The following is a 12,401-nucleotide window of genomic DNA, read 5'->3' on the forward strand; positions in this document are numbered from 1 at the left end:
CCTGGTGATACTACCAGCAAAATTTCATGTTGTGTCGAGCCTTCTTAGTGTTTTAAAAATAGCGATTTTGATGCTATGGCTAATTTGCCCCAAGCACTCCCATTGAAAATTAGTTTGACTCGAAAACGAAAATACGATAAATCTTGAAAGTGCCTTTTCGTCGTAATTATGCTTTTACATGAAAGTTTGACTCGGGTACATTGACAAAAAAAGCCTAGGTTGCATTTTGGCGAGAGTTTCACTGTAATATAAATAGTAAGCAGATGATACAGACAGTCAGGGACTTCCAGTTCAGAGAGGTCCACTGCAGACAGATTGCAGATGCTCATGGAGGTCCAGACAACAGAGTAGTTGTTCCTCAAATCCAGGATGAGACAACAGGTGTGTTTTTTTATACACTGAGGTATAAGCAGATTAAGATGAAAGGTACACATGAGTTAGAAAAAAAATATAGAAATCCCTGTTCTTTTATGAAATATCTATGTGGAGGTAGGACATGCCACTTTATAGAATTGGCAAGTTTTAATTCATGATAGAAAACGAATGTCGAATCTTACTAAATCGTACCATGATAACCAGTCTTTGAATCATATCGTTGCCAGTGTATCTAGATACGTACTGAATCGTCTTATAAGGGAGAGATGCACAAAGTTACTTTGATAATACATTTTTAAAGTAACCCTCCCAACCCTGCTCATAAATCTCTTAAAATGTATCACTAAACATGTTTATTACACTATTATTGTATGGTCTTATGGATTTTTATAAGACTCTTGTATGGACTTATAAGGGTTCATTAACGGTTCTGTTAAAAATGAATTAATAGGACATCTGTTTTAAATATCACCTGAGAAATAGAGTTGCCAGATGTTAGAATGTTAAAATCGTTATTCATTAAGGTTAATGTTTTTGAATATGATCTTTCTGCACAGTGTTTCCTGAAACATTAAACAAGACAAAAACATACGCACAAAAATATAAGCAAATGAACTGCTGAATATTAACATTCAAATCTATACTTTCTTGGAGGTTCCACAAGGCTCTCCAACTGTGCACATTTACTCTGACTCACCTCGCAACTGGCCAGAAAACGAGCGTCGCGTCCAAACCACCCCAGACTCTAGAAAAACAGCGCCCACTCGTTTCAGCACAGATGCGCACACATGAATAAACACAAACAGGCCACAGCATAAAAAATAAGGAATATGGAAAACAAGTCATTAAGGAGTTGCCTGTAGCCAGCCTTCGCAATAACAGAGATGGAGGCAAAATGTCACGATGGAATTTTTTAATATGAATTGTATATACTGTATATCTATTAGGAGTGAGGTGTGCTAGAAGTCTCCCCTCCGGCACAGATCAATGCACCGGCTCCACTGATGTTAACAGAATTGCCTCTCAGGGTCAGAATAGCAATGTTCCCTCTGACTGACGGGCACAACTGCGGTCCTGATGGGTGTCTGTTGTCGGCACTGACCTGTGAACACTAGTAAAACTCTGCCTGTCTGTTCTCCTTTTGTCTCCTTCTCCAACTGAAGCAACTTCCATACAAGATGAACCTTTCAGATCAGGTACAGAGACAGCAGCCGGCCGCGCATCTCCCACATCTGATTAGTGTCTTCCCGAAAGAAAATGTGGCATAGCACTCACTGTGTGTGTGTGTTTCTGTGTGTGTGTGTGTGTGTGTGTGTGTGTGTGTGTGTGTGTGTGTGTGTGTGCGCGTGTGTTTTTACAGAGTTCCACTGAGGAGGAGCAGCGGTTAAGCAAGTCTACGTCGCTGTTAGAGAGCCAGCACCACCACCTGCTGCACTGTCTGGAGAAAACCACTGTGAGTGCACACGCATGCACACGTTTGATGTTAATCATATGGCATCAGTGTCTCGATTAACGATCAATCCAAACAACTTACAATTCGTTTGTGTTTTTGTTTTTGTTTTTGTTGTGTAGATTTTCGAATATGAATTTTAGCGTAAGGATAAACCCTAATTTGTGCAGTCATCCATACATTTGTCTGTAGCTGTGGCACATTAGGGGTAAACAACAGGCAGACTGATGGACATAATGTGTTTAGATCTGCAGCATTTGTATCTGCTTTTGAAGCCCGCTGTGGCGTGACGTCCAGTACATTGCATTTCCCTCCTGACACACGCTCGTCTGCCTCTATATGATCCAGACGCGCTGTCTGTTTCAGCCCGGCGAATAAGAGAATCCGGCACGCCCTGCTGCACACACCCGAGCTCTCATCCTTGACCTTGTAGATTTGTGAAAGAATGAACCGCATTAATGTAAAGTGAAACCTGAAATAACTGATTTTTGGACATCTAAGGGCTTCTGAAACGAGCCGTAAACACAGCGCTGGCATATTATTAGCTTTAAAATTGACGCGGAGGAAAATGTGAGTAAACAGCTTCCTGTTTACGAATGCAGCAGAGGAGCGGTATTAATTCTCTGTTTTTTATCTCCACGAACTCCTGAGGGGTAAATGTGTTGATCTTAATCTTTATGCTCGCCAGCTAGCTGTTGACTTTGTCAGACTGCTTTTTGGTGCTGTGGCAGGTAAGGTACAGTGGGTTTTTGGGGAGGCTTTTTTAGCTCAAGACAGCTGCCTGCTGTGCCTGAGAGTAAACCAGAATGGTAACGTTCCGAAGACAAAACACTGAGCCCAAAGTTGTTGAGCTAGGTGAGAAGGCTGCCAGGCCAGTGAGCACAATTCGAGACTACGTTTCAACATTCCTGAGTATGAAACCTCTGGATATCTTTGACAGGGGGACCACAGCGCTTAAACATTTGTTGGTCTATCTGTGGCACCAACACCAATTATTTTTAGGAAAAACAGCCTAGTGCCTGAACCTAACCAGAGCACAGCATTTCACAGCATAAAATACTGGAGTACTGGAGTTGCAAACTAAAGAAATGTAAAGATATGGTGGTCGGCAGAAATGTACATTTACAGGAGGCATCAAACTGTCATAAATATAAATGTTTCAACTGTCGCATCTTTTTTAAGACTCCCTCTCTGCCGGTCTCATTCTCTTCGCCTTCGTAGAACCACGAGTTCGTGGACGAGCAGTACTACCAGCAGAGCTACCTGGAGGCGGGGCTGCAGAGTTACCCGTCTCGAAGCCCCTCCCTCTCCAGCCAAGATGGCGTGACGGGCACGTGCTGCACCCGCCGAAGCAAGAAGCACCACACCCCTTTACCGAATGCCAGTGCCCCAGCACACATGCAGCCTTTGACACACACACACCAACAATGCTTGCAGGAGCTCAGCACCATCCACATCCAGCCCCTCAGCACCAGGTGAGCTCAGGATATCCAAAGAAGACGGTAAAAAAAACTCTAATGTCCCTCAGCTTGTGTGCTATGGTGTTATTGTTCCGTCACATGTGTATAGAGATGCTGGTATGGCTCTCGTTCAATCATTAACTTTACTTTCTTTTGGTAAATTATGTTTTTTGCTCGTGGCTGTGGCTTGCATCCGTGCTGGTAGTGCAAAATCTTAGCAAGTTACTTCTAACCAAACTGTTGGCCCGGGTAATGATAAACAAAGCTTGCAACATTAGCCTAATTAGCCATCATATAACTAATGACAGCTGACAACGAGGTGCTAATTTACTAACAGAATGTCCCCACAACATTACCAGAATCAGGTCCCTCTTGCAAAGTCTCTTTACAATGACTGATTCTGCAAATCATTTTTGCAATTAACTTATAAGTAGTTTCGTCTATAGTAGGAAACATGGGAGAGAGAGGGGGAGGTGACATGCAGCAAAGGACCTCCGGCCAGAATCGAACTGGGGTCGGCTGCGTTTTATGGCATGCGCTCTAACCACTCGACCACCTGCGCGCCAACACAGCTGATTTTCCGCAGCTCTGAGACTTGTATTAGAGGTGCAACATGTAAGAATTGGCCAAGTGACAAATTCATACTCATAACAAATAAGGGGCAGCAGATCAACAAGGTAACTGCTAACTGTGGCTGCCATTAGCAAGTTAGCTTAGTTAGCTGTGAAGCTAGTAGGGTTTTTTTGGGGGGGGTTTTTTGACCAGGCTGAGGCTAGCTGGTTAGCATGCTCCAGACATGATAATGTCAAGACTGCCATTTTTTTTCACATTTTGATGACATTGACATTGTTTCAGCTAAAATTCTTTCATATTGTCCCTTAAAAGAAACATTATTTTACTTTCTTCCCTCAAAAATAACCACTTCAGAATCATTTTGTTGGTACAGTGTCTTGTAATAAGATGAATGGTGTCTCTGTCTCAGCCACTCCGCCCACCCTAACCCGATGGAGAGCGCCAAATGCTGCCTAATGCCAATTTCTACATAGTGTTGCTTTAAATTGCTTTGATTTGACATTCAGTTCACTGTAATATATGACAACGAAAAGCAGCAAATCTTAACGGTTGAGAAGCTACATCTGCTGGATGTTGACACAATTAGTGTTATTTCACCCATTATGTTTTTGGGGGGTTTTCTGCCTATTAACTCATTTGATTGATTAATACATCAAACAATCAAACAATGAATAATTGCAGCTCTATTACAAACTACTGTCTGCTTACACACAGAGAAGACGGAGTGACATGAGCTTCCAAGAAGAGTTGTTTTCATACAGAGGTGAATCGAAAATGCTCTGACCTTTCAGCTCCGGATTGGTCCACCAATTCAGATACTTGGGGGTGTTTAGCTTACATGGTGCTCACCTTTTTCTTGTTGAATTTGGTACTATTCTGTTTCTATTCTATTCTGTAAAGCTGAGTTAAATCAGTTAGGTGTTGATTGTCAGTGGGTGTGACACTGCAACCAACAGTTTCACAGTAACACTGATTTTCTTAAAGCTTCATAAAACAACAACATTCATGATAAAGGTGTTTTTCAGGGTTGTTTGTTCAGTTTGAGAGTTTGTTAAGGGCACATCCAAGGCAAGTTTCTCCTTAGGGAAACAGCGAAAGCAACCTTGACCTTGAACAGTAGATGTCAGACGAAATCATTCGCTTCCCCTCAACCAGAACTGGTCTGGGACATGAAGTAACCTGTCTGTCTAAATGTTTTTCTACAAGACAAACTATTCTAAGCCTTACATTTATTTTCTCTCATAGCCGCTCCAGTCTGAACATGCGTGTAGACGAGCCAGCACCCCTGAACTGCCAGAGCAGCCAGATCACCACAGCAATCATCAGCATTCCCACGCCGCCGGTGACGACCCCAGAGGGCGACGCTCATCTGCCCGCGGGCCCCACCCACCAGAACGTTGTGAAGGTGTCCGCACTGTGAAGACTAGAGTGCAGGCGCGTCACACAGAAAGACAGATAAAGACTCATCGAGACAGACTGAGGGACAGAGGAGGACAGAGGAGGACTGGTGAGGACCGACAGAGGAGAAGGCATTCAAGAGTACTGGTCTGGTCACGGTGAAGCCTGCCCTCTGCTGGTCATGTACTGTAACGACATGGACTCCCTTTACAGACGGAGGATGGCTTTTAGATACAGTATATTCATGTTAGTGGTTTGGTATGCGTGTGTGTCAGCGAGCGAGCGAGCGAGAGTGTGTGTGGGTGAAAGAGTGAGGAATTACATGTAGGGAGTCGTTTTTAGATGAGTTCCCAGAGTCATGTGTCACTGTGCACAAAGCACCTTTTTATGATTTCCACTTCAGTTTGACTCTTTTTTTTTCTTTTTTTTTGCAGGAGATAAAAGGGAATAGGAAGGAAACACAAAGGGAACATTTTTTCCCACTGATTTAACCCCCTCCCTTTTGTTTTGTGTTATTTCGGTCCTCTCACCTGTTGATACAGATAAATACGCCACTGTTACTTTTCAGGTCCAATGATATTCCGCTCGAGTGAAAATTCTTTAAAAAGACGAAATATGGTCGGTGTGTCTGTCGACGGCGTTACCAGTGAGTTTCATATTTGTGGATGAATGTATGTGACTTTTTTGCTAGATAGAGGAGTTGTGGTGTTTTTGGATAGGAGGTATGTGCCTGTGTGTATGTCTGTGTGCGTGTGTGTGTGTGGGAATGTGTTCGTCTCAGTCGATTGAAAACTCATGTTTCAATTCTTCTGGAAGTCTCTATGGCTCAGTATATGGTATATTTGATTAGCTGCCACTCTGAAGGGTTCGCCGTACACGTTTCTGTCTGAAATTCTCAGCTGCGAGCCTTTTAACACAATATGTGCCTGTTTTTTGAAGGAGTAGAAAGACATGTTTCTTTGCTTTTTTATGGTTTTTCCGAATCCCTCCCTTGCCCTCCCTCTTTTCACTTTTGGCTGTTGCGGCCTGAACACACCTCAAATGACTCAATTCTCTGACAAAGAAACAAAAAAAAAAAAAAAAAAAAAAAAAGTACATTGTTGAATTCAAACCACCACAATTAAAAGCACAAGGCGTTTGGCTGAGAATTTCCGACACAAATCTGTCCTGAGCCCTGGTTCCTTGTGAATATTGTTAATAGAATATTTTGTAATATTTCACCATCGTTTGGCAGAAACCAGTGAAGCTGTCTTCTCGTTCTCTTTCTCTCTCCCTCGGTCTGTCTCTCTCTATCTCTCTTTCTCTCTCGCTCAGTCTGTCTCTCTCTATCTCTTGCTCTCTCTCTCTTTCCCTCTCTTCTTTCTCTCTGTCTCTCTCTCTCGCGTTGTTGTCCTGTTGTATCCCTACCTTCTGTGTGAACAACAGTATGCTTTCAGTAGTCTTTCTAGCTGTCAACGTTTTTCTTCTTCCCCAGACTCAGCGGGCATTTTTTCAAAGTTGTTGAGTATGTGTACTCTATGTGGTTAGGAAACTTGGTGTTTGTACTTTTTGTCCTCCTCGGTGTTTCAAAAGGATTTTTATTTTATTTTATCTTCTGGAGAACTTAAAAGCAGGGAAGTCTGTCGTAACCGTGACCGCAGAGACACTGAGGACACTTGGACGATGCATCCACAGATCTCTGTAACCCAAAAAAAAAAAAAAAAAACACACATACACACACACACACGCTGTTCTGTCTGTTCTCTCAACTCGCAGCCCCAACATTGTACCTTTTAGTATGACTTATCATGAAATCATGTCAAAGTTAACCTTTGTAACTATGGACAGTGACCTTTTTAGCTCTGCGAAACCTCCTTACCGATGCCTCTCTTTTGGCCTTTTTTCATCTTGAATGTCCTTCTGAATCCAACAGCTACGCAGACAGATGGGGTCTGTCTTTTGGATGGATGAGACCAGCCGCCTTGGTTTTACACTGAAGCAGAGGCAGAGCAGCTTCAGTCAGAACGGACTGAGCACCCACTTCCGATGTCGATCAAGAGCACACAGACAGGGCTAGAGATACACCGATATATCAGCATACTGTCCATATCAGCCAAGAGCATATTTCAAAAGCAATACTGGAATTGGTCTTATATCACGTCTGCCCATATGTAGCGGATTTTTTCTGTAGAAGTAGAATGTGTGTAAAAACAAACTAGCAGCAAAATGTATCATGGTCTTTATAGAAAAGTATTAAATTACCTTAAGATGGAGACGGAGATATCTGAAGATTTAGATCAGTTTTACACATGCATTTGTACTACGACTTACAAAAAAAACCACACACATATCATGATCATATCAGCCAAAGTGTAAAGTATAATTGGTACCATATCAGTGCATCACTACACAAGAACCTACGGTCCCTTGTAGACTCCTCTGGTGAGCTCTCGTTCTCTCTGATTCTGAGGTTAGCACCAACCCAGAGAATGCCAAAAATATCAAAAACACGATGCGTCTGATATTCCTAGAACTGTTTCTGGTAACTTAGTACTGTACCCAGTGGCAACAGCTGCCTAGATCCAGTATTAGTGTATAGACAAACTGTGCGAGCAGGAGAAAAAAAAAAAAGAAGACAAGCACAGACAAGTAGAGCTTTTTTCCAGCGTAATTTTAAAAAGTGGGGTTGAAGACATTGACTTCATATTCACAGCATCATGTCGGACATTTAGATTCTATTGGAAGCTACAACAAGGGTATGACGCAGGTCATCACGGCAGATGTGAGGTTCCCTGTGTTATTTTGTTGCTAGGACAGTGATTAAAACGTGATTTTATTTACCGCTTCCCTGTTTTGCGAGACAGGTTGTTTTGTGTCAGCCGCACTTTTCAAATGACACAGTTTGAATAATTCTGTAAGCATATTTCTGGCTCAAAGTGTCAAAGGATTGCATTCTCTTTTTCTCTCCGTTTACAAACAACAAAAGCAGAGGTCTGTGATTGTGTTTGTCTCTCTCTTTCTCTGTTATGTACTCTTCTTTGATTGTCTTTTTCTGGGCTCGGTCGGTTTTCCTCTCACTCTTTGCTTTTGCCCTCCTATGCCACTTGTCATTGTTGAGACTACTGCTGTGCGTATCTTGTCAGGTGTTGGATATTATTTATGACCTTGTCTTGTGTCCCAACTGTGAAACGCCTGATAAAACATCTATATCTGCCACAAATACAAAACTCTCTGGGCTCTCTTCTTCACTGGTCTCTAAATCACTCTGCGTGTGCACATTTAGCTTCGATGGTGTTGTTAATTCACAAGAAAGTGAAGTCCATACGTTGAACCGTCAGGCCCTCAGTCTTAGGGGACACCCCGGGATGGAGGACAGGATCTTGCTGAGTTCAGAGCGAAACTGTCTGGTGACTAAAGTATAGATGAGGGGATCCACTGCAGCCTGCACACAGGTCAGCACCATCGCTGATGTCTCCAACTCCATCAGTAACTGTGGAGAAACAAACAGGAGAGACGATGGGATAGTAGACTGATGGGGGATTCCTTCTCGAAAATGCTACTGCAGGACAAATACAGCGTGCTCTACAAGGCCCCAGTTCATGATTAATCCAAGCAACAGTCCAAAAACCCGAACAGAGTTGAGTTAAAGGACAAGTTCACCCATTGTCTACTCTCCCACGTGCTGATGGAAAGTCCACAAAACATTTCTGGGGCATCACGGCAAATTAGCGTTGCAGGATTCTGTTAAACAACTGACGGAGATGGTGACTTGTTTAAAAATGTTAAAAAATAAAAATTTAAAAATTAAAGGAAAACACAAAATGGCTCCATACATCTTGTCCGATGTCATCAAAGTCACCAGAAGCCCCAAGATCCAAAATGGATTTGAAAAGATGTTATTTACCCCGAAATCTGCACTGTGGCTGCTAAGCTAAAAGTGTTAGCTTGACCCTGTATGAAGTGGTCACTCGTTAGCAATACCAGGGTATAATTAATGTCTTCTTCATCAATTTGGGATCACATGGTTTCCGAAGCATTGGATTAAGCCAGGCGAGCTGTATGGAGCCATTTCAGTTGTTTTTTTAAGGATTTAAAACAAGTCCCCATGTACTTCAGATGTTTAGGAGAACGGTGTCTTGCTGTTAAGCTCCAGAAATGTTGTGTGTACTACAAAAGACTTTCCGTCAGCATGGAGGTGAGTGGATTACATTTTCAGTTTTGTGTGAACTTATCCTTTAAGCAAAACATCACATGTGAAAAGCTGAAACCAGCAAATCTTTATTTTGTTTAGTTTTTTAAATGTCACTTTATTTGTTATAAAGATATTGATGATTGATACATCGACTTCTGCTAATACTATGATGCATTATTGCACTTTACATCAAGTGATCAGAATAATATAAATAGTGGTGCAAAGAAACCCTACTTAAAATGTTCACTTTCTGTGTTTAATGCTTTACTGTTATGAGGCTGTGGTCTTGATAGACTGAATTATTTGGAAATGTTCTAATATTCGGTGCAGGTTTCATCCCACTCAACAATCACATTGGTCTTCATTAACATTGTGTAAGTTTCAACAATAAGGTACACAAAAATGTCAGCAGGCTATTTACTAAGGAGCAAGTGAGGAATGATGATACCAATTAATTAATCACTAATAGGTCATCCTAATAACTGTGATCAGAGGACTAGTTAATGATGAGTTACTGGTGATCAGATCAAACCATTAGTCAATGATTAGGTCATTAATATATGTCAGCGGTCCTCAATAGGCGGCCCCCGGGCCGCATCCGGCCCGCCGGCCTCCTGTTTGTGGCCCCCGAACTGTTATTCCTTCACCATGTGTTTTGGTTGGGTCAGCACGTGTACACCGGGACTCGTCTCCATGCCAACGATACACAGACGGGTGGGTCACTCACTGCTGCGAGAGCAACTTTTAAGTTTGACTTTCGTTTTCGGAACACTTCGCGTATTAACATTTTGCCAGTGGTAAGAGATTGAATATGGCGTGTTCCAAAGTAAACTGCTACAATAAAGCTGACAGTGAAATCGGCAACTCAGAGGACATTGAATTTGAAATTTGCTTTCATTCTCCCTCCAGTTTCTCCCGGCAAACACCCTTTCACTCACGGTGCCAACATTTTTATCATCCTTGTTAAAACTCAACACTATTTAATCACAGAACAAATGACATGAATTAACCCACAACCATCTTACATATCATCTTATTCACAAACACATTCACGAACCATAATTACATTAACACCAACAGAATACCCAAGAGTCATTGCGCCACAGTCCACAAGGGGCGTTACAATATGCCAGGAGAAGCTGTGATGAAGATTTTCAATTTGAAACGGCATTATGAGATGAAGCATAGGAACTTTGAAGAGACATTTCCTCAAATTCAGAGATAAGCACAACACATATAAATGCACTGAAATCGTCATATCAAGCTGCAAGCAGGATTCTTGTCACATCTATGTCACAATGAAATAAAATAATACATGACTGAAGTGATGGACACAATGTTTGAAGGCAAACAAAAAGAGGAAATATTCAACTATGTACTTTAATTTATGTTAAAATGGGAATTACATTTTATTTTAGTTTGTATTTTGTTGTTTAGAATGAAAAGGACATTTTGTTTTGAATATTACAGTATTATTGCATGTGGCCTGACCGACCTCAATACATGGACCTCTGAGTCACTGAAAAAATCTTTGTGGCCCTTTAAGATTTGTATTTGAGTACCCCTGATATATGTGAATCATTATACTGACAATTTCCTTATGAGTTTTTCATGATTAACTGTTGTTTATCATCTGTGTCCACTACTTGAAGGTGCACAAAAAGAGTAACTAGTGATTAATTAATTAGTCATTTACAAGTTAGTAAGTACCACTGAGTAGCTGGTTCATGTGTAAACTCACTGATTACTCAGTACCAGTGTTGTAAAAAGTACCCAGAGGTCATACTGGAGTAAAAGTAAAATATTGTTGGTAAAAGTGGAAGTCACCCATACAAATAGTAGCTGAGTAAAAAGTTTATCTGATCTTAAATGTACCAAAGTAACAAAAGTGAAGTAAAAGGATTGATTGATTGATTGATTGATTGATTGATTGATTGATTGATTGATTGATTACTTCCCAGTTACTCTATCTGTGCACCCTCAGGAAGAGTAGTCACAGTTAGCAGTGGTGACACAGGGCTCCACTCACTGTGTCCGTGTCCTGCCATGAGGTGACGTTCACAAGCAGCAGAACCACCATGGGCACCCAGAACAGCGTGAACGCGACGATGATGTACCCGAACCGCTGGGCTACTCTCCCCTCCATCTGCTTCTTCCCCCGCTCCCGCGCTCCAGGTGTCAGGAGACAAACTGCACCCACGATCTCCGGACGTCTCCCCGGGGAGCCCGCTGTGGACGAGCCCGCACAGGGGGCTCCGGCCTCGGCCACCAGGAGCACCGTCCGGCGGGGAGGCAGCGGGCTGCCGGAGCCCACAGAGGGCAGAGGCCTGAGCGGAGCTGTCCGTGGTGCTGAGGCGGGGACACTCAACAGGCCCCAGACGTGCTCCGACACCCTCGGCTGCAGCTGGACTCCCCGGTTGAACACTTTCTTTCTCTGCTGCCTGACGACTTTGAATATCCGCGCGTAGTGGACGACGATGACGGTCAGAGAGAGGCCCCACACCGGCACCAGCACATAGGGCCCAAACGGATCCCAGTAGTGGAGCCGCTCGTCGTGCTGCCCCCTCGTGTGCGGACGGCAGAGCATGTAAAAAAGCGCCTTTTCGGACAGAACCAGTGAGATCACTGCCAGGACGAGGCCGCACGCCCAGATGGACAGGATCCAGACGCGGACCCTCGCCTTCCTGCCCTCGGTTTGAAAGGGGAACGCGATGGCCTGGAAGCGCTCCACGCTGATGCTGACCAGCGTGAGCAGCTGGACACAGCTGCACAGGGCGTAGGTGAACTGCTGCAGGGTGCACACGGGCACCGACACCTCGCTGTCCCTCCCGTACCTCAGGAAAGAGAAGAGCAGCAGCGGCGTGTCCACGGAGCACTTCAGCAGGTCACTGGCGGCCAGGCTGACCAGCAGCGCGTTGTTGCAGGTGCGCAGGCTCTTGATCCTGAAAACAACCCAACAGACCCACAGGTTCCC

General features: G+C 43.3%; 1 protein-coding gene across 1 annotated transcript in view; it reads left to right on the forward strand.

The window, feature by feature from the left end:
* The window catches only part of kcnd3 (potassium voltage-gated channel, Shal-related subfamily, member 3), a 112,463-nt gene extending 105,496 nt beyond the window's left edge, over window positions 1-6,967 (forward strand). The window contains exons 5-8 of the mRNA XM_030423483.1: window positions 1,539-1,571; window positions 1,736-1,828; window positions 3,047-3,300; window positions 5,104-6,967. Coding sequence (XP_030279343.1) covers window positions 1,539-1,571; window positions 1,736-1,828; window positions 3,047-3,300; window positions 5,104-5,278 — 555 coding nt within the window. The 3' untranslated portion in view covers window positions 5,279-6,967. The remainder of the gene's footprint in view (window positions 1-1,538; window positions 1,572-1,735; window positions 1,829-3,046; window positions 3,301-5,103) is intronic.
* Window positions 6,968-12,401: the final 5,434 nt, after the last annotated feature.

The sequence above is a fragment of the Sparus aurata genome, chromosome 7 (genome assembly GCF_900880675.1).
Source record: "Sparus aurata chromosome 7, fSpaAur1.1, whole genome shotgun sequence".
NCBI lineage: Eukaryota > Metazoa > Chordata > Actinopteri > Spariformes > Sparidae > Sparus > Sparus aurata.